At 41.0% G+C, this 23,733-nt stretch overlaps 2 protein-coding genes across 2 annotated transcripts; one reads left to right on the top strand and one right to left on the bottom strand.

The window, feature by feature from the left end:
• Window positions 1-2,627: 2,627 nt before the first annotated feature.
• Window positions 2,628-10,496, bottom strand: LOC124118208. Its single transcript, XM_046480330.2, has 10 exons — window positions 10,396-10,496; window positions 9,663-9,774; window positions 8,072-8,200; window positions 7,441-7,601; window positions 6,862-6,952; window positions 6,305-6,396; window positions 5,390-5,611; window positions 4,929-5,028; window positions 4,434-4,518; window positions 2,628-4,094 (listed from the first exon to the last, which is right to left on the bottom strand). The coding sequence occupies exons 1-10, from the start codon at window positions 10,418-10,420 to the stop codon at window positions 3,606-3,608; spliced, it is 1,506 nt and encodes a 501-aa protein (XP_046336286.1). The 5' UTR covers window positions 10,421-10,496; the 3' UTR covers window positions 2,628-3,605.
• A 6,010-nt stretch (window positions 10,497-16,506) lies between these two features.
• Window positions 16,507-21,612, top strand: LOC124118207 (coadhesin-like). Its single transcript, XM_046480329.2, has 6 exons — window positions 16,507-16,609; window positions 17,568-17,657; window positions 18,174-18,211; window positions 18,344-18,535; window positions 20,102-20,290; window positions 21,285-21,612. The coding sequence occupies exons 1-6, from the start codon at window positions 16,545-16,547 to the stop codon at window positions 21,566-21,568; spliced, it is 858 nt and encodes a 285-aa protein (XP_046336285.1). The 5' UTR covers window positions 16,507-16,544; the 3' UTR covers window positions 21,569-21,612.
• The last annotated feature ends 2,121 nt before the right edge of the window (window positions 21,613-23,733 follow it).

Below are 23,733 nucleotides of genomic sequence, written 5' to 3'. Positions count from 1 at the left end.
ACCCTCGACGCCTCTGAGCAGACCCCCTTGCTTGCGACGACTGCCTGCTTGTTGTACTACCCTTCCGCTTGCTTCTCCGGCGACCCGACATCTCTCTTCCCAGCAAAATTGACAAAACTTACGTGTGGAAATAAAAAGCGTGTTACTGGTGTGGTTGTGTGAATGAAAAGAGGATGTAGCAACTAAATTCAGCTGAAACATGGATTACTTCCCTTTGTTTAGTGCATGTGAAGAGCAAAGACTGAATAATACACTAATAATGTGCCTTGCACTATTAAACCAGGAAGAGTAGCTTCCCTTTGACCCTTGACCACAAAAACAGGGGGAGAAGGCCCCTTGAATTGGAATAATGTAAGATTACCAAAATAATGCATTTTATTAGTTAGTAATAAACTTAATTATTAGATTATTAAAGCATGGAGGTTTGCTACCTTAATTGACTTGTGTTGATATATATTTAACACTCTGTTGAGTTTCTCTTTATGTCCTTCAAACAAAACGTTTAAAAGAGAAAAACAAGTCATGAAAAGTGCATTTAAACCACTATATTATTGAATTGCCTAAGAATTGCCTTCCACTCACCACAAAAACCCTATCACCCTGTCACACTAAAAAGATGTACACATTTACCATACCCAGATATATGTAGAGACGATCCATTTGTTGTTCAGGATGCTGAAATGAATAAACATATGATACAAGACATGAATTACTAAAGCTTATTTGACATAGCACGTGGTACGAGTTTAACGGTTTTCTCTCTCATTTGGGGATTTTATCGAAAAAAATAAATTGTTCAAGAAAAATAACTTATGCTTAAGACTAGAAAAAAAACTTGTCTGCCACAAAAAAAAATGTTTGCATTGTGTTTTTCTTGAAATATATTGAGGCACATAGTTTTAACTTAAAAAGATATTTGGTTTTGCAGCTGTAATTGAACAAAATAAATAATCTTCAGACAAAATCCCAACCCCAGTCCCACCCGAATATCACATGGTCGGTCCCTTACACGATGTGTGTGACTATCGACGTTAGACAGTCCAGATGGTAAATATGAGAGAGCTCTGGGAACGTCTGAAGATTTCAGAAAGAAACTCACCTGGGATTGGAACAAACCAGCTTCACTGCACACGCCATATAACGCCTACTGCCTTCATCGAGCACGAGAGACCGGTTAAGGGACGTCCTCGGTGCTCATAATACTGATCGATTTGCCACTTCGTGTTGACGACTGAAACGCTCTGATGACACAGAATGTAGACGGTGACATGCAATCTCTTCTGATGAATTGTGCAAAGGCATACCGAGGAAGATCGTGACTGGTAGATACCCCAGCCAAATGTATTTCCATTAGGCTGTCATAAAGCGCTAGAATTGATGGCTACCTTTTCCTTAAACGTCACGATAAATATCCATAACTCTCTATGTCTGTAGACGACTTTGATATTCAATGTGTAGATTTGAACTGATAAAATACGATTCGATATGTTAAGATCAACAAATATTACGCCGTTTCAATGTTCCAATACTATCACGGTTAAGGGCACATTGTAGCAATTGTGTTCGGGGTGAAAAACGACAGATTTATTTAACCAATTGGGTACCAAACTTGATGTATGTTGCATATAGACGTATTAACCTTTTCCAAAAAGGCAAATCTGTTAAGAAATTAATATTAATAGTTCTTTTCCGTCCCTTGTTTGTAACGGTGAAAAAGTGCGCGTATACTAACAGTGGTTGTTCGTGAAGCTGTAATGGATTGTGTTCTGTCTGAGGCTGTAGTACCAGTGGCTATGTAGAAGACTGTAGTAACAGTGGATATGTCAAAGGATGTCGTAGCAGTGGCTGTGCGTAAGGCTTTAGTGGCGGTGGATAATGTAGTACCAGTGGCTGTGTGTGAGGCTGTAGTACCAGTGGCTGTGTGTGAGGCTGTAGTACCAGTGGCTGTGTGTGAGGATGTAGTACCAGTGGCTGTGTGTGAGGCTGTAGTACCAGTCGTTTGACAGGAGACTGGTACCAGTGGCTGTGTGTGAGGCTGTAGTACCAGTGGCTGTGTGTGAGGCTGTAGTACCAGTGGCTGTGTGTGAGGCTGTAGTACCAGTGGCTGTGTGTGAGGCTGTAGTACCAGTGGCTTTGTGTGAGGCTGTAGTGTCAGTGGCTGTGTATGAGGCTGTAGTACCAGTGGCTGTGTGTGAGGCTGTAGTACCAGTGGCTGTGTGTGAGGCTGTAGTACCAGTGGCTGTGTGTGAGGCTGTAGTACCAGTGGCTGTGCGTGAGGCTGTAGTACCAGTGGCTGTGCGTTAGGCTGTAGTACCAGTGGCTGTGCGTTAGGCTGTAGTATTAATGATTGTGCAAAATTGTTTAAGTTTTGAAAATATATTGATAGGGTTTCAAAAAGTTTGATTTCGGAATAATTGCTCACGAAAGAAATGCCAATGTGATAGTAGAAAATCCCCTAGGCAGGATACCACTGATTGCTATACAGCTGGAACTAGTTGAGCACACATAATGAAAAAGTTGATATTTTCACTGCAATGTAATCAGTTGCAATCAGTCAAATACAGTGAAATATGCCATGTCAGGCTTAACACCGGCACAGGAATAACAAAAGAACCAGAGACTGAAATATGTTTAATTCACAATTCAGTATTCATTGCACATATGCCCGCAGAACAGAAGCAATGGATGTATATATTGCACAGCCAGATTAGAAGTGAACAGACATAAAAATGAAATAGTAAAACATCATCCATTACCCAATTGTAAAGATCATCTGAATGAACTGTAACAATCAAACAGAAAAGTAGTCTAAAAAGGCAGGCTATCTTGGTGGGTATGTTTCGTGTAGTCGCGTATATAGTGTGTTGTATGTTATATTATTGTGTATACCATTTCGCCAACACGTTGCTGGGCATGTGATTTTATCATCCTGTCGGAAACCAGTGACTGAAACACGACGCATAACAATGTAGATGTTCAGGTGACAAAAGCACGCTTTCCATGGCGTGAGGTTTACCGCGCACTTTAAACGAGTTTCAATAGAATTACGATGCTTACATCATTGAGAGGGGACAGCAAAGATAACGTCAACACCTTTGAAGAAACCCACATACACCGATATGGTGTTAACAAACCAAGAACGATAATCCAGAAATTGAACCAAAGCACGATGGGTCCTCTGGGCCTTTTCTCTGTATATCGACTTTGACAACTGAGCCTTTGTTGGCTTGTGATACAGGGGCCTTCGCGGGACCCCAAACCTATCACATTTGGTGATTCAAATTCTGAAGGGAAAAATCAATCATCTGATTACGCGAATATCGAAGTGTTCAAACATTGAACGAACAATTGGGCACATTATTGACTACATGTACACGGAGTTCGAAAAACAGAAAAGCGTGTCTGGTGTATGGAGGGATTCCCGTGTAACTACATTATCAAAGGGGCGTTAAAACGAAAGGTAAGTGAGTATAAGTCGTCTTTCCAAATGTATTTTTTCAAATGATTCGGTAAGCCTTTCCCACAAACATTGAAGACTCTGTTGACAATTCCTGCCTAGGGCTTAGCATTCAATAACGTTGTGTCAGTGATGCTTCAAAGAGCCTTTACATCTTGTCGATCGCCTTTCCCGAGAACTCCATCGGTTCCAGGGTGAAGTACACCCTCTTCTTTATAGAGCTGGTAGAAGGTTGTTTCTTCATGATGGTTTTCTGGGGACCATCACAGTTGTTGTGCTTCTTGGCGCCACAGTCATACTCCTCCGCCGCAGGTTGGTACTCCTCATAGGGAGGGAACTGTGCTCGGTGGTACACGTGCTCGCTGGCGGTGCTCTTCCCATCCTCTCTAAGCTTGTTGTAGACGCTGCTTCGAGACGACCGCTTGGACAACGTGTCTTGGTCCGTTATAGTCGAGTACTGTTGACTGTCTACCGACAGGGGGCGCCCCAGGTATCCTCGTGCCCCCGGGGAGATGTTGATGTTATTAAGGGTATTGTAGGAGGCGTCGTCGGCTGCGGACTTGTTGCCAACAACGCTGATGATATCAGGAGCATGGCGAGCAAGATAGCCAGCATTGCAGAGGCCGGTGTCCGAACCCTTGAAATCAAGAATATGTCAGTGTAATAAGCCTTAAATCTTGAAATCAAACATTCATTGCAATTATATAAAAACTTATACTTTCCTTCTACAGGAGTCATGAAAACTTTTACACTAAGATGTATAAATTTCACTAAGGTGCTGCGTTTGCTACAGTTTGTGCCATCAGCACCATTTTATTCTTTATTCTTATGTTGGCGGGTTAAGGGGGTTTAGTCTTGTGAATGGAGCTTTTTAGGCTGGAATAGATTCCCAACCGCACCGTATACTGTATTTCATTTCTAGACAGGCCCCCAATCTCGACTCAATCTCAGGTCTCCGACACACTACGCTACATACATTATCATCCACTTCAGCATAAATGGCAGACTCTTGTTTACGGACTGACATCCTGGGCCGAGGTGAAGAGGATGTAGAATTTGCTCTGAAATGCAGAATGTCTGTTATATTACCAGAGTATGACTATTGTTGTCACCGTAACTAGTATTACATGTAACAATTTGACATTGCTCCCTGAGAAACATCTTGTATTTGAGATATCCAACAGATGAACGTTGGTTCGAAACTGTGCTGAACTGGTTGTGTACTACATTTGGTCGTTCACGCTTTCACATAACATATCTCTCAAGTCATCCTCGATGTAACAGGTTAAATGTCTTAACGTCGTTTATGATATTCTTCACTGTCGAATACGAGATAAGTCGTCTTTCCAAATGTATTTTTATCCAAATGATTCGGTAAGCCTTTTCCACAAACATTGAAGACTCAGTTGACAATTCCTGCCTAGGGCTTAGCATTCAACGAGAATACGAGATATTTGAGAAAGAAAATTACCTCCTCCGTTTCGAAAACCAGCAGACGATGAAGATGACAGCGGTGATGAATATGCCGGTCATGACGCCGCCAAACACGCCGCCAACAATTCGAATAATATCTGAAGGGGGACACAAGAAATCAAGATCAACCATTATGTAAAACAAAGGGGTGGGGTGGGGGTGCCCCAGTCGTCAAAGGTGCCAGAATTCGCTGTGCAGAGTACTGCCCCTTGGGCACCATACCCGTGCTCGTGGGTTTCATCAAAGTGGTGAACGCCTGAAACCTGCATCACTGCGGGCTCTCCTCCCACATTAAGCTGACACGTCGTGATATAACTGGAATACTGCTAAAAACAGGGTTTAATCAAACTCACTCACTCACAAATAGAGTTGTGAATTAGAACTTTCTGAAGAGATAATAATGGGTAAAGAGGAATTGCAGATGACATGTTTTCAGACAGCATCCTTAACGAGTCCTACCATACTTGTAGTGCTCATCGCCCAGTGATCCGTGTTCATCGTGGTCGTAATCAACGTTGTTGGCGTGGTCGGAGTCATCATGACGCAATGATGACGTCACAGCAGGTTCTTCTGTGGTGGTTGTGTGTCGTTGGGTGATGATGATAGGTGGGTGGGGTGTTCGGGGTGGCGGCCATGAGTTGACTGGCGTGTTGTTGATAGGTACGGCTATCCTCCGTACACCTGCACAAAAGAATAATTAACACCCGTTAGAAAATCACATGCCCTTTCAGTCCTAGGATTTCTTTCCTCATTTGTACCGACGAGAATGTCAAACAGTGTTATCTAGCAGGTCTAATGGGAAATAAGTACAATAGTGTTCAGTGTGAATGTCAAACAGTGTTATCTAGTAGGACTAATTGGTAATATGTAACCAATACAGTGTTCAGTGTGAATGTCAAACAGTGTATAGGCAATGTCAAACACTGTATAGGCAATATGTTACCAATACAGTGTTCAATGTGAATGTCAAACAGTATTATCTAGTAGGACTAATAGGCAATATGTAACCAATACAGTGTTCAATGTGAATGTCAAACAGTATTATCTAGTAGGACTAATAGGCAATATGTAACCATTACAGTGTTCAATGTGAATGTCAAACAGTATTATCTAGTAGGACTAATAGGCAATATGTAACCAATACAGTGTTCAATGTGAATGTCAAACAGTGTCACCTAGTAGGACTAATAGGCAATATGTAACCAATACAGTGTTCAATGTGAATGTCAAACAGTGTCATCTAGTAGGACTAATAGGCAATATGTAACCAATACAGTGTTCAATGTGAATGTCAAACAGTGTCATCTAGTAGGACTAATAGGCAATATGTAACCAATACAGTGTTCAATGTGAATGTCAAGGACTGATGCTCACAGTTGAGGAAGTCTTGCGGGGCACTCCTTGTGTCGCCGAGGACGGTGTCGATGCAAATCAGCAACTCACAGAAATAACGGGACCTGCTGAAACTACACAAAGAGTACAAGTCCTTAATGACAGACCTTTCACATAATCAGGTTAGAATATTTCTTAAACTATTCTAAAAGGGTCGATAAGTAGATTCTTAGATTATTTTACCCGAAAAGGAAACAGTCAAAATAGATTTCCAAATAAAGATTATTGTCTGACATTGTAAATTTATTAAAAACATGCCCAATCGATCTTATTAAGTTCAACACATATCCATATTCACGACAAATTGACACTGAGTAATCTCCCTTTACAGAGATGGCCCAGAATAATATTGTTCCGGTCCGCACTTGCGAGGTTTTTATATTGAAACGTATTCTGTCCTCCCTGACAGACATGAACATACTTGTTTTTAAAGATTTAAAAAAGATCATGTCTAGTAAAATCTAAGGTGTTCTAAAGCAATCCTTTCCACGCTTCGTGGCAACGCATGTTGCTACCCAGGCCCTCCAGCGAACGCTCACCGACAGTCTCTGGAGAAAGGGGAATTTCCGACGTCATGGTAACACGCAATGCTCAAACCACCCATCCCCATGAAGGGGTTGCACTGAAAGCCTGGAATATATAGAAAAGCCTTAATAGCCTTTAATAGCCAAGCCCTGAGATTTTGTACTTTTGTAACATCATTAATAGGGTTTGTTTGTTGTTTCAACTACAGTAAGCACTACTCCAACTATAACAGAGCTAGTATTATATGACTGAGTCGGGGCTATCTGGTGTAAATCCAGTGATTGATTTACTGAGCAGCTTCTCAAGGCGTCCGGGATCGATGATTCGCAATCCACCAAGTCACAGAGCCTGACCACCCGATTCATTTATATGTCACTTACTGTCAGAAGGAATCATTAAAACATTTTATAAGCTATTGGTGTGAATGTTACAAATACTCATTTCTTGCAGCTGTATATAACCAAACATTATGGTTTACATATGACCAGTAATTGACTTGAAATAGTTTTGCTGGTTTTCGTTAGAAGTTTGGATTCAGGCAAGAGTTATAATCTTTTTGTTGGTGAGGAAACTTGGATGTCATGCTGGCTTACCCTCAAATGTCCAGAGATAGAGGAAGCCGACGTCGGTGCCGGTCAGTCGAGGAAGAATGGCCGGTATGACCATTCCGGAAAAGGCTCCCAGGACGTTGCTGAGTCTGAGGATACATGGCTGATGGTCCGCGCCTCCCACCTCACACAGACACTCCAGGAAGCTGGCGGAGGGAGACAACGTTAGCGGGCGAAGGACAAACCACAGACGTAACCTTAGCACAGGGCGAGGTCATGGCGTTACCGTATCGAATGGAAGCCATTTTGAGTTCAGTGTCTGGTAAAGAGTGAGTGAGTTGGGTTTAACGCCGCTTTGAATAATATTCCAGTTTTATCAGGGCGTGTCAGCTTTATGTGTAAGGAAAGCCCGAAGTGATGCAGGTCTCAGACATTTACCACTTCGGTGAATCCCACGTGCATGGGTATGGTGCTGACAAACCTAGAAATGTAATCGGGGAGAACCGGGATTGGAACTCACTATCATAGGTTTCAACTCGAATTTCTCAAACAGCGAATTGTGGCGCCTTAAACGACTGGGCTACCCGTGGCCCTCTGATAAAGATCATTACTTAGAGCGTATAATACATATGTTGGTGGTTTGTGGAGTGTCTGGATGGGGAAGCTGAAACCTTACCTGACTGTCCTGGGTCTGTTCCATCTCTCACCCGGTGGACATTGTCTAGCTGTCGTCGTTGTTGTTGGTGTCAAAGAAGTTGTAGATGCTGTTTGAATTCCAGCGCTTTGAGAAGCGGGAAGGCCAAAACTGTTTTGGAGAAACAAAATATATTGTTGAGATAGTGTTAAACGTCGTGTTCAAGATTATTTCTGAATCATTTACATTGCATACACGTGTGTGTGTGGCTGTTTGTGTATGGCTGCATTGGGTTGTCCAACTGATCGGATACCATGCCGCAGTGTAACACGGACACAGACACAGTACACTGACTCGGTCAGTACTTGCCAGACAGGGCAATAGAAAGTAACATATTTTAACGTATTTATTTTAAAAATATAATTATGCTCAGACTGTTGAAAAAAAGAAATTGTCTTCCATAAAATTACATTGTTGCAAATTGTTTCTGTTTAAAAAAATAAATCAGGATCATATTATTTTTCTTAAAAAGGCCTGTCCCTTAGTTACTGTAAACAGGCAAGATTACATACAAAAGCATTGTACGGGGCGATAGTTGATGGCAGCCATGTGTGACATAACTTCAGTTAAGAGACACAGTCAACTCGTAGAATGAAGCCCTCTCTTTAAAGTCGTGTTAAGATGAATACTTATACATACAGTATATAATAAATGTGTTTGCTATTGATAGATATATAACCCGTAGTAATTGTAGCTGCACGCCTCGTATAACATTACGACAAAGAGGAAGTTTGCAGTATATGGCATGATAAGTTACGTCGGCAACAGGAAGAGAGACGGAGGTAGACTATAATCCCCGCTGACCCTTCCTGCAGGGTATACGGATTAAGAGCAGTGCGTAATACATGCCCCCGGCTATACATTGGCTTATTCTAAGACTCAGCCGTCTAGATCTTCAATTCTTTGTCTAAGAAGTGTCTATCAAAAGTCTTTGTAGCTATCTTATATTTTCCTCTGACACCAACACATCCGCATTCCTATCATCGGTCATGACGTAGACGTGGATTTTATTCATGGTTGATTGAATTGATTGAGTATTAGTAATACTTCTTATGTTAATGAACTATATTGCACAACAGTATCTCGACACGACGTTGTGTAAGAAAACTGTTCAAGCTAATGTATTATGTACAGACATGTTTTCACTTTCATATTTCCGTTGCTCTTTTACTCTTTTCGTTACATCAGTGATTGTCTATACTTGGTAACTTACAATAAACGAATACGTCAAAGATTATGCTCAGATTCGATGCAGTGATGTAGTATTTTCTATATTATGTATCGTACTCGTATAGTTTCGAGAAATATACAAATATATTTCCTCAGGTAAATATAGGCATTGTCATAATGCACCAGAGGTACAAAGTAAAGATATTTGCATAAGAATTTATCAAGATAGTACCGAATGATTTTGCAGTTTTTTTAATCACGCCAGCTGTTAAAAAGGGGGTATCATATGTCACTACTGTGGTTATACGACCGCTCATGGGGTTACTGTGTATTACAACATGACGAGAAGCTTGGGTGGATTTAATGTTATTTATAACCCAAAATAAAATGATAAATTACTTACGACACTGGGCGAACTTCTCTATGTATCGAAACAGTTGACACCGTCTCTGTCCCCTCTGTGGTGACATTTTGTGCGGAGATGTCGCTGTAGGTGGTCACGACGACTGACAGGACTGTGATGAAATAAATTACGTAATAAATCACAACCAGATAGACGCATGGCAACAGTTTCCCAAGTTTTGATGCATGTACTTCTTAGAACGCATTAGGTACATTTTAATGTTTGAAATGTATATATTATAAGATTCATATATACTATAAGATGTATGATACTAGTGTATTACTGGTTTTGAATTTTTATAATGTTTGATGTTGTAGTCAGCAAAATTGTAACTAGTGGCCTGTAAATAGTTTGGTTCAGACAAGCCAGTGATTGATAACAGAGCAACAATCCACGCAAATCCGGTTACACATTGAAACCTCTGATCTTATAGATAATCGGCTCAATTATCAAACGTGGTTAGGCGTCATAATATGTTCATTGTTGGTCTTGTCAGACTTTTAACGAACAGTTTTGCTTTTCTATAGATGACCAGCCAACTTTGTGTGTAAACTGATTAGTAGTTGATATTACAACACAAGGTACTAGAGTGAAAGTATATAACATGAATGCTGAATTGATTTACTTGTACTTCAAAATGAGCAGATTAATTTTTTAAGAAATAAAAAACAATTCTTTCATATAAATATAAATATAAACAAGTATCACCATGCAATAATAATTTTCTACTTACAAAGAAGTTGTGTCCAGTACTTCATCTTGACCCACGGTCAAGTATACCATTCCTCAAGGATACGACTGGGGACGGCCGTGGTCACATATGACTGATGTCCACTGTTGAATTTTCTGATGCACATTTCCTTAATCAACACGTTCATCAATGACTATTTGTCTATGTCGGACACGCTCGGGTGACTACTCATGACGTCACGTTAATTTAACGCATACTTATTCAGCTTAAATAATGCAATGTAAAATTGACCATTTGTAAAACCAACCATTAGTTAAAGGGAGATAACCATTGTCGGTGTGAATGTAAAACTATTTCTCAAAACATGCTACTCCTGTTTGGTGTCAGTCTCGCTATAGCCCCAGGTAATGGGCTATTACGGATGTTTTGATTCATCAGGTAGTCACTCATAATTATATTCCGTATTAATTTAGACGTCACCTTAAAATATACCGCTCGAGAAATGACTTGATGATGCAGAGTACTTGAAATAAATGAACCCATGCTTGCCGTAAAAGGCGACTATGTTTGTCGTAAGAAGCGACTTACGGGATCGGGTGGTCAGGCTCTGTTACAACCCTTAATGTAAAAATTACTCTTAATGTAAAACTTTTTACATTAAGGGTTACGTTTTTACATTAAGAGTAACAACCCGCAACCCTTAATGTAAAACATATTTTTTTACATTAAGGGTTGATATCGTACATATCGCCCCTTAATGTAAAATATTCTTATAAACAAAGTTTGATTTGAAATATAGGATACGTTTTGCTATGTTCACGTTTTTTATTGTTTTTGCTCGGTTTCTTGCAATTATTAGTAATACGCGTAATTCGTAAAAGGTCCAAGTTCGGGAGGTATTCGGGAGGTATTCGGGAGGTATTCGGGAGGAATACCTTTGATAAAATATTCACTATTCACAAAATTTCGCTACAGATAACATGCTATTACTATTCAGTTGGATAAAAGTATGTTTGGTTTCAGTAGCGCTACATTATGTGTGTTTACATATATCCAGCCGGAGAGATCGACCTGGTAATAATAACAAAGATAGACAAAATGGGGTAGAGATTTTGTTGTATTTTTTTATTGAGTACACTGGAAGAATACACAGCTGTTTCTATCATTGTACTTGGGTTTGTTTGTTTGTTTGTTTGCCTGTTGTTTAACGCCGCACTCAGCCATATTCCAGCTACATGACGATGGTCTGTAAATAATCGAGTCTTGACCAGACAATCCAGTGGTCGACATCATGAGCATCGATCCACGCATTTGGGATTTGAGGACATGCATCAACCAAGTCGGCGAGTCTGACCACCCGATCCCTTTAGTCGCCTCTTACGACAAGCATAGTCGCCTTTTATGGCAAGAATGGGTTGCTGAAGACCTATTCTGCCCAGATCTTCACAGGTCCATTGTACATGAACAGTAGAACCGGTGTGACGCGGAACTATGTGGAGAACGATGTTATACACCATGTTAAAAGTAATAATTACTTAATAGATGTTTTTACACAATTTGAAATGGAGGGATATTCATGTGATAATTTACTTTGGAAAAATTCTTTTGGAAATGTGTTTAATTCTGAACAAACATATTGTGAATGGAAGATTTGGAACTGACTATCAAATCGGTGACTGAACATTTATTGGGCATTAAGTGAGCGAGTGAGTTGGATTTAACGCCATTTTTAACAGTATTCCATTCATATCACGGCTTGAGGCCAGTTTAATGTTGGAGGAAAGCCCGAAGTGATGCAGGCCTCAGACGTTTATCACTTCGGTGAAACCCACAAGCACGTGCACGGGTATGGTGCTGACAAACCTAACAACATAATCGGGGCGAACCGGGATTCGAACCTACAATCATAGGTTTCTGGCGTACCCAAGGGACGCAACTCTGTACAGCGAATTGCGGCGCCTTAGACGACTTGGCCACCCGTGCCTCCTATTGGGCATTTAGGGTGTAGTGTGATAGATTATGGTTTGGCATCGAGTGACATGTTCCCCGATGATGATGAATGTCTCTGTAAAAAAACATGAACGGTGCCATTATGTAAATGCGTTCAGAAATAACTAAAGATAACTCATACCTTATTAAGTAAAACAAAGTTTGCAATGAATACAGATAACTGTGTGGAATCAGGAAGGACCAGTTTGCACAATGTAAAAAGAGTGACCTAGAAAATGCAGCAGCGGTAGACTCTAAACGTTTCTGGGACATCATAAAACGTATGTCTGGACGACCGCAACGACCCAACCCTATTGATATACAAGACTGGGGAACTATTTCTCGTCGCAGAATTCTGAACCAATGGGTATTCAGAATAATCTTGGTGAGGTGGAGGACATAGTGACAGGTCATGGTTATGTGCAAGTACTGACAATTGACATATTAGAATCCACAATCACCAGATCCGAACTTTTTGAAAGCAACAGTGCCTGGAAACATAATAAATCAGCTGGCTTGACGACATCTATGGAAGCCATTGTACAAACATGGTTTGAGTGCTAAAATGGGTAAAATGTTACAATCCTTGTACAGTAATGTCAAGGCCTGTGTTCGTTCAAACAACAGAGTATCTGGTATAGGTGTTGCTTCATGGGTGTGGGTCAAGGGTGTATGCTTTGTCCCTTTTTGTTTCAGTTTTTTTCATAAACGAATTGGTTACAAAATGGAAACAAAAATAGTTGTTTTTCAAAAATAGGCGAGGTTTATCACGTTATGAAAAAATGGTATTATGATGGAAATGCGTATAAAGTAGTTACTGGATACAGTTATCTTGGCTTGTATTTTAGCAATAGATTACTGAGGTCGAATGCTTAAATAATATTCCAATTGAGGCAAGAAAGGTGTTCATGGTCCTGTTAATTAGTATACATTCCTTGAAACCACACTCGCCTCACTTTTACTTCAAATGTTTTGATCAGAGATAACACCAATACTTTTATACGGGGCTGGAATTTGGGGGTTCAGTGTCATAGAACCGAGTCTGGCAGATGTTCTATTCAGTCGCTCGCTGTTTTGAAATGTGTCAAATATTGGCTGTCTCTTTATAATATGCAGGAATCTCGTATACCCCCAAAATCTTACAATATGCTGCTGTTGTACGATGAACAAGGCCACGTAAATTGGGTAACGAAACTTAAATCTGTTACTTTCAGATTAGGTTTTGGTGATGTCTGGTACTTTCAAACATGTGGTAATAAATAATTAAATATGTTACGTCAGCGGTTAAAACCCTTTTTTTCAGGTTTGGCATGGTAATTTATGCGAAAAACCCCAAATGGCTTATTATGCACAGTTTTAAACATCCATTTCATGTGAGAACTATTTGAGTAGTATAACTGTAAATAAAATCAGGACTCGTTTGGGGTTCAGTTCAATATTCCTCGTGAATTTAGAAAATGTAAAGTTTGTAACCTAAACCATATCGAAAATGAATATCACTTTTTAATTTTTTTTCTATGTTATAGCCATCTGAAGCAAAGTTTTTACATCTTTCCAAATATTCTGAAGTTTAATACACTACTGTCATCGCAAGACCCTATTATCAATATGAATACAGAAAAGTACTTGTTTTTACGGCAATGCTGTAAGAACGCAAATACACAAATAAACTTTGATAATATGCAATTATGTTAAAACTGCTTTTTCAAAATTAAAATGCAAAGGAATGCATTGTATTTTATACTGTTTGCACTTAAATTGTATTTCGTTTGTACATAAAGTGCCATGGCCTACAAGTACTGAATAAAGTGAAGACTAATTATTCGTAATAGCTTCCTTCAACTGTGCGCGTTTATTCAGGAACAACAGAAAGTAGAGCCATTGAACTTGTGTAAGTGCAGTACACCTTACATATTCCAACAATCTCTCAACAAGGACAACCTGGTCGTTATTAACAGGTTTTCTTTATGGGTCATAACTGACGATTTTGTAAATCTTGTTACAAAGGTGTATCTAGGGACACTATACAATATGACGTTATTTACGTTATTTACGTTATTTACGAGGCATCTGATTGGTCGAAATTGAGCCCCACCCCCCAACCCCACCCACCCCCACCCACCCACCCCGAAGATCGAATGGTCGGTTCCTATATGAACTGATATGAAATACTCTACTCTACTCGTACTTCAGGATATGCTAAACTGCTTAAGAAAAGGTATAGAATTCATATTCGAAAAATGTAAACTTTAAGTGGCTATATTTGACTCGGCACGGTACTTGGGAAATCTACGGTTGTTGTTTTTTCTAACTAAACATCATTGCATTAGAATTCCTTTCGTTAGTAATGGCATATGATTCTGGTGTATGCTAAACTGCCGTATGTCATAACTGACAAAATGTCCTTTATTTTATGCCTAAAACTCTGTTTATGGACCATTCTTACAACCCAACATCATCTACAACTTGGTCTGATCTGCTTGGGCTGAGTCCTCCTTTCTTTCGTTACGGTATTAAGATAGCAACCTTGCCTTGCAGAGCATCGAAAAATAACCTTTGTAAAACAGCAAGTTTGATAAAAATCGGTTAAAGGGGTTAGGGGTCATTAACCCTTTTATGGAGCCTGAATATAACAACCAGGTGGTCGTTGTGGAGAGGGGATCTATAAATGATCAGTCATTTGCACATCTAGACAAAGTAACGATAAATTAAATCTGCGAAGTTTCATGAAAGTTCGATAAGTATTATTTCATAGTGATAACCCTTAATGTAAAAACAATATTATCTATCACTTCAACCCTTAATGTAAATTTTTTTACATTAAGAGTATTTTTTACATTAAGAGTTGTAACAAGGGTGAACCCGCAACTCTTAATATAAAATATTTTTACATTAAGAGTATTTTTTTACATTAAGGGTTGTAACAAGAGTTAACCCGCAAACCTTAATGTAATTTTTTTTACATTAAGGAGTAATTTTTACATTAAGGGTTGTAACAAGGCTCGTTGACCTGGTTGATGCATGTTATCGTATCCAAATTGCGTAGATCGATGCACATGATGTCAATAACTGGATTGTCTGGTCTAGACTCGATTATTTACAGACCGCCGTCGTACAGCTGGAATATTTCTGAGTGCGGCGTTGAACAACAAACAAACAAAAGCCATAAAGTGGTGAGTTTTCATTTGCATGTAGGCGATTGAGTCGTTTCAAACAACGCAGGTCGGCATTTTTGTCTTATCTGTTAAACACATTCCGCTGATATCAGCACACTTGCGTGAAACAAGAGTTCAATTGGGTTTCAATAAGTCAAAGTCCTGAAAACACCAAAAATACATTAGGATGTAAACCTATTTATTAAAGTAGATATTACGCTCCGTGTGCGTCAAGAGGATAAAGGCGTATCTCAAACAAAGACCGTGCACCTGTGCTATCCTTCACACATTCAAATATAAATGTTTACAATATTTTGCGACCAATATTTCAATTCTGATTAATACATTTACTAATTGTGCCACAAACTCGGATAAAGAGACAGGGACTGTGTTTGTTTGTTTGTGTGTGTGTGTGTGTGTGTGTGCGTGTGTGTGTGTGTGTGCGTGTGTGTGTGTGTGTGTGTGTGTGTGTGTGTGTGTGTGTGTGTGTGTGTGTGTGTGGTGTGTGTGTGTGTGTGTGTGTGTGTGTGTGTGTGTGGTGTGTGTGTGAGTGTGTGTGGTGTGTGTGTGAGAGTGGTGTGTGAGTGTGTGTGTGTGTTAGAGAGAGAGAGTATGGGGTCAGGGTATGGGTGGAGGGCGTGGTCTGGGAAAATTGAAATGGTTTAAAAAAAATAGGTAGGATAATTACTCACTTAATGTCCTAAATAAACTGTGCTGTAAATCCAATACATTATTTTAAACGGTGGCAGAAAAGAAACATATTTTACCTATTGAACTATTCACCCCGAAAAACCCCACCCCACCCCATGATTATTAAATGCTTGTTCCCTTATGAGGCCACAGGCTTTCATATTTGCATGGCTGTATTTAACTTAATCTCTATACGAAGTAGGAAAATGAAGTCTGTCGATAAGACCTAATAGGATCAAGGCGGTACAGGAATTACACAGTTTATCAATTAGAATAAATTTACGGTGCTGCTATATATTATGGCAGCCTTGTACGAACCCTGCAGACGCAGCCGACGTCTCAATCTTTACAGTCGACATGGACTTGAAAGCGTTCCTGGTTTTCCTGTTGATGGTGGCCTGTGTGGCCGCATACACTAAGAGGTAAGTGTAGTCCTTTACTGAATATAGCTAGGTTACTGATAAACTCATCGAAAACAAACATAAACGAGCAGTTCCGAATGTAAAATATCAAATGCCGCGTGGTATAATTTGTGAACATTTGATACACCCTGACGTTTATGAGCGTCATGTCATCTACTTCGAGACATCTACTCTCAAGTGAAAACTTCTATTCTGTTATATCTGTAAATATCTAAGTCGAGTTGGTAGAGAAATGAATTCGAAGCTTTTTATAAAGTTGACATCTGATTGGCTCAAGAACCCACGCATCTGTCATTTAATTTGGGCGATCAAAGGGTTCATCTTAAGCGACGTCCTGTGAAGGTGAAATGGACTAAAGACCCGTTCAAGATTATTGCAATTATATAGCGACGTACATGCACATGTGTGTGTGTGTGTGTGTGTGTGTGTGTGTGTGTGTGTGTGTGGCTGCTTGTACTAGTCCAGACTAATGCCTATTTTATAGTGCTAGCCCACTGAGTCACCATGCCGCAGTTTAACATGAATACCCCACTCAGACACAGTATACTGACTCCGAACCGACCAATCATTGTTTTTCCCCCTTAATGCCGAGCGCCAGGCAGGGTAACAATAAGCACCATCTTTTAATATCTCTGGTATTTCGCGGCCGGGGATCGAACCCACGACCCTCCGCTCTCCGGGCAGACGCTCTATCCACTAGACCACGGAGGCGGCCACGTCTTGTCAGATCATCACGCAGATGATCAAATGTTAATGAGAAGGAAGAATACGTTAACTCACTGATCTCCTTATTTTGGTAGCTGTCTTATACATGCCGACTACTAACGGGATGATCCACATAGGCAAATAATACACCCCTGTCTCGGGACAACGTATGTTGTGTAACATCTGCTTGTATGTCGATGTATATGTTGTCTGCATGTGGCCAACTATTTCATATGTGTTGTGTGTGCTTCAGATGCCGCAAGACCTGTTACAGCAGGACGAGGTACACAACCAACTGCAGCAGCAGGTGGAGCTGGAGCAGGAGCAGGTGCACCAGATACAGGTGGGTACAGAAGAAGGTGCACAGGACAAGGCGTGTACAGGTACAGATCTGTACAGGTGCAGGTGGGTACAGAAGCAGGTACACAGGTACAGGTGTGTACAGGTACAGATCTGTACAGGTGCAGGTGGTACAGAAACAGGTACACAGGTACAGGTTGGTACAGAAACAGGTACCCAGTTACAGAGAAGTCAGGTGCATGTGCACAGATACAGGTGCACCAGATACAGGTGCCCAGATACAGGTGTGTACAGGTGCAGGTGCCCAGATACAGGTGTGTACAGGTGCAGGTGCACAGAAACAGGTGTGTACAGGTGCAGGTGCACAGGTACAGGTGTGTACAGGTGGGTGTGCGGATATACAGGTGGGTTATCACTCTACCCTATGAATGGGTATGTAAGATAAACTGTTATATATTGAAATCTGTGTCAAGCCATCTGTATGTCAGAGCTCACATGACGAAACAGGACGACACTGCATTCGTCATGGTTTAATTCGTTTTTTCGTTGTGTTATCCAGGACCTCTTCCTACACATGCTTCGGACCGTGTCCCAAAGGTGAGCTGTGCTACCTAGCAATTTACCTTTGATTGTTAGATATCATGGTTGTACGATCTTTAAATTTCTATGTCAGTCCGTCAGTTGATGCGCTATAACTACAGTTGACTGTGACTCCATTACACACTGCAGTGAATGGCGGCTGGTCCTCGTGGTCCAACTCCCAGATGATGGGCCCCTGCTCGGCCACGTGCGGCACTGGGCGCCAGCACTACAAGAGGACCAGATCCTGCACCAACCCAGCACCAGCTAATGGTGGAGCTCGCTGCTGGGGCACAGGGGAGTACACATATTCCTCCAACTGCAACAGCAATCCATGCCCAGGTAAAACTCACACACAGTTGTGATGACGCTAATTTGGGTCGTGTTTGGGTGTTCTGTCCTTGAGTGAGCGGGCGACACATTATTCGTGGTCAATATATTCCATATGTTAGTTTTAAAACTATAATACATTAGTTTGATCTCAATCAATAATCATTATAATTCAATATCATTTTTATTCAGAATGTAGGCCTCTCAGCACATAATTCTCAGTAGGCGCAGTTTATATGATGAATTAAAATACATTATCGTAATTGCCATTAGAAATAAGTATAAACAAAATACACCATACCGCTAACCTTTCGGCACTTACCTGTTCCGAGTGATTGAAACATAATGTTTAAATTCCTTTAGAAATTAAAGTGGCTTAAAGTAATAGGCTCTTTTTGAAACAGTATTTATAAATATGAAACAAATTCACCGTCAGTAAATGCATAGAGAGGGGGCGGTCGAGTAGCCTAGTGGTTACAGCGTTCGCTCGTCACGTCGAAGACCCGGGTTCGATTCCCGACATGGGTACAATGTGTGAAGCCCATTTCTGGTGTCCCCCGCCGTGATATTGCTGGAATATTGCTAAAAGCGGCGTAAAACCATACTCACTCAAATAGAGAGAGAGAGAGATGGTTTTCTATATGTAGAGATGGTTCAGCTTGATTTTCACGAATATTAAATTTGAATTAGATTGATCTACATATACAAGACTCGGACAAGACATGTAGCCATTAATACAATATTTATCAATCGTAAAATATACTGAACAACAAAGGTTCCTGTGACATTGAATAAGGTTTAATGCAAAGTTATGTTTTTTTACCAAATCTGAAACAATTTCGGTTTGCAAAAGATAAATGATTCCTGTAAGTGTTCAAATGGTTAAATTTGCCATACTGACTTCAGAAAATGCTTCATTTCATAAAAAAATCATGAACATGCCAAAATGTCAATTTACAAATCTATAGCGTGTGTGTCTCACGGAATGGACCAGGCGTCGCACAAAGTCCTGTGGGATATCACCAAATGGTGTTTCTGTGGACGTTAAATTGTCTTGCAACATCACGTTGACTCGATCCTGCTTCAAGCATACCCATGGATCGCAGACGCTCATTTTCGGACAGGCATGGCATTTCGTAAAGTTGAATAATTGCGTAATTTTGTTGTTTTTCTGAGTGGTTGTTGTCAGCACGATGCTAAACAATGCATATGGAATCCCGTTAACTCACATGTTTTTATACCCATTCTTGGGTAGTGAAATGCATGTGGCTCAACTTTTGCATGTAATGCATGCTTTTCTGTAGCATATGCTTTTTTGTGACTTGATTCCATACATGTACTACAATATTGAAAACCAAACTTTACTTGTTTGAAAAATACACTTAAATATTGGTGTCACAGGAACTTTTGATGTTGAGTATATGTTGATCCAAATGTGTAGATTATTTCAATCTCAGATTTTGTGATTATTTAGTGACTCGTTAGACTTGGGATATTTGGTTTGATTAACCAACAGAGGAAACGTTGATGTAAATACATGCTACTGTCAGTGAAAGTTTTTTTATGACGATATTTTAGTCGACGGTCAGTGGTCTGGCTGGGAGGACTGGACACCAGTGACCGAGTGCCCCGTCCTGTGCGGTGGAGGCCAGACCGACTTCACCCGCTCTCGCTCCTGCTCCAACCCCATGCACGGGGGCAGGGACTGTGAGGGCGAGGCCACACAGAACAGGGAGATGCACGAATGCAACACGGAACCCTGCGGGGGTAAGGCAGAAATCTCCTAGTGTAATCTGGACACATTCATTACATGTAGGAGTACCACATAGCACAATGGAGTGAGTGAGTTGGCTTTGGTGCTGCTTTGAACTGTGTTTCAATGTCAGCTTGATATAGGAGGGAATTCCGAAGTGATGCAGGTTCTCAGACAAACCTAGACACATGATTAGGGCGAACTGGAAATATTGACAGTGTATGACGTTAAACGCAACAGTCTGTACGCTGACAGGGCCTGCTGTCACTGAGCCTGACCACTCAATCCTCACCACCAGCCTCTTGCAACATTCTGGGTACCTAGGATCCGTTGCACAAAGCGTTCTTAGCACTAAGGTGGTCGTAAAGACCAAACTTTAATAACGGCTTACGATCATCGTAGCGCCAAGATCGCTTTGTGGAACGGTGCCCTGCCCATGCAGTCTACACGTGCCCTATGGAAATATTGTCATGGATATTTATCAAATTGAAGGTCGTTATATGCCTTCATATACTTGGGAATCTATTGCTGAGATTGCAGGTTGAAATTGTAAATAGCATATCTATCACTGTAATACTATTAAATTGCCACCGCCTCCATGGTCTAGTGGTAGAAAGTTCGCCCGGAGAGCGGAAGGTCCGGGATTCGATCCCAAGCCGCGTCATACCAAAAGACGTTAAAAGACGGTAATTCTTGTTACCCTACCTGGCGCTCGGCGTTGAGGGGCTAAAACATGGACTGATGGGCTCTGTATACTGTGTCTGAGTGGGCTGTTCATGTTAAACCGCGGCATGGTATCTCAGTGGACTAGCACTATAAAATTGGCATCTGTCCGTACTAGTTAAAGCATACACACACACACACGTGCATGCACGTCGCTACATAAGTGCAATTATCTTGGACGCGACGTTAAACCCAATTTCACCTCACCTATTTAATTGCCAGTTCCCATGGATGAGTAATATATCTGATCAATGTTTAAACTATTTCAATGTATGTGTCATACAGACAGGTGTCGTGAGGATAGCCCAACGTCTATCGCCCACAGTGACCCCCTCAAGTACTACGAGTGCACTGACAGTGTAGCCTACCTCAAGGAATGTCCAGACCATTCCACCTTCTCCTCTTCCGGCGAGGCATGTGTCCCCAACCCATGCGCGAATGAGGGCCTTCTCCGCCGTCACCCCAGCGACAGCAGGAAGTACCTGTTGTGTCTGTCAGGTGCAAGGGTCATCGACTTGGTCTGTGCACCCGGCAGCTTCTTCAATGAGGAAACCAAGGTCTGCCAGTAGGCCTCGTAATCGAAAGCTAGCAGTCAATAAACATTGCAAATATTTTCAATTTCGTTTTCTTTTGTAAAACATCACATCTATTCGTGGTTTGGTGCGATATCTTACAGTTACACTCATAAATACATTCCCTTGCCACTTATCGATTCCGTGGTTCTTCCACGTTCAACATGTTTTACTTCTGTAGATTAGTGTAGGGTCAATACTGAATAGTGAATGGGCGAGTGAGTGAATGTTGTGTGACGCCGAAGTCAGCAGAAGGTATCTAATTCCTCGCCAGATAAAACAAGGGTTGCCACATCGATATGATGCCTGGATAAATCAGGGGTTGGTAGTTCCACAGTGCCCGGGGACAACATGCATTGATAGTTCGACAGTCCCGGGGTAAAACAGGGTTTGATAGTTCGACAATGCCTGGGTACAACAGGGGTTGATAGTTCGACAATGCCTGGGTAAAACATGTGTTGATAGTTCGATAGTGCCAGAGTACAACAGGGGTTGATAGTTCGACAGTACCGGTGTAAAACATGTGTTGATAGTTCGATAGTGCCAGAGTACAACAGGGGTTGATAGTTCGACAGTACCGGTGTAAAACATGTGTTGATAGTTCGATAGTGCCAGAGTACAACAGGGGTTGATAGTTCGACAGTACCGGTGTAAAACATGTGTTGATAGTTCGACAGTGCCAAGTACAACAGGGGTTGATAGTTCGACAGTACCGGTGTAAAACATGTGTTGATAGTTCGACAGTGCCATAGTACAACAGGGGTTGATAGTTCGACAGTACCGGTGTAAAACATGTGTTGATAGTTCGATAGTGCCAGAGTACAACAGGGGTTGATAGTTCGACAGTACCGGTGTAAAACATGTGTTGATAGTTCGATAGTGCCAGAGTACAACAGGGGTTGATAGTTCGACAGTACCGGTGTAAAACATGTGTTGATAGTTCGATAGTGCCAGAGTACAACAGGGGTTGATAGTTCGACAGTACCGGTGTAAAACATGTGTTGATAGTTCGACAGTGCCAAGTACAACAGGGGTTGATAGTTCGACAGTACCGGTGTAAAACATGTGTTGATAGTTCGACAGTGCCATAGTACAACAGGGGTTGATAGTTCGACAGTACCGGTGTAAAACATGTGTTGATAGTTCGATAGTGCCAGAGTACAACAGGGGTTGATAGTTCGACAGTACCGGTGTAAAACATGTGTTGATAGTTCGATAGTGCCAGAGTAAAACACGGGGTTGATAGTTCGACAGTACCGGTGTAAAACATGTGTTGATAGTTCGATAGTGCCAGAGTACAACAGGGGTTGATAGTTCGACAATGTTTGTGGTATCGGAATTCGCTGTGTGTTAACTGTCTGAGTCCGATGACACGCCCCAGATGGACACATTAGTATTGTGAGCGTCAGGCCTGCGAGCAGCTTGTAACGGCACAGATCTCTCATCTATGACTTGGTATTGGAATACTCCAACACTGACAGCTGTATGACACGAGTCAGTATTCCAACATCAAATGTCAATGTAGTTTGTGGTAGACGTTTCTGCAAAGCTAAACGTAAATCAACACGAAATATGCTTAACTACAGTGAGTGAGTGAGTTAATGCTTTACGTCACATCGGCAATATTTCAGCCATATCGTGACGGGCTTAACTACAGACAGACATCACAAGAATACAAGAACTGCTAAGCAATGTGCCTTGTGAAATATTGAAAATAAAGTAGAAGAAAGAATGAATAGTAACAAAAGCCTAAAGTCTCATATACCTGATGAAAGTGAAATGTACGACCCATTTCAGAATATTAATTGTGAACAGTTTCTTGAGATTCTAGATGCGGAAAATGAAAATATATGAATTTCCAGAATGTGAGGAGGTGGGTTTAAATAATGTTAGAAGAAATAAATGAATCTATCAAGACCCCAAACCGTAGCAAGTCATCGGAGCCTGACAAAATGGAAAATGACTAACATTGATTAATTTAGTTGCATGTTCATTGCTGTAGTGGGATATTGTCTACCCTGACACATGGCTATCTGGCCGTTCACACATTGACACGATAAAGGTAACAAATTAGATCCAGACGCTTAGCGACCAATTACATTACTGAGCTGCTTCGGTAAATGTTCACCTACATACACAATAGATTAAATACATTTCTGGAC

Source organism: Haliotis rufescens, unplaced genomic scaffold (assembly GCF_023055435.1).
Source record: "Haliotis rufescens isolate VD_foot unplaced genomic scaffold, xgHalRufe1.0.p SCAF_22, whole genome shotgun sequence".
Classification (NCBI taxonomy): domain Eukaryota; kingdom Metazoa; phylum Mollusca; class Gastropoda; order Lepetellida; family Haliotidae; genus Haliotis; species Haliotis rufescens.
This window is presented reverse-complemented; position numbering and strand designations above follow the sequence as displayed.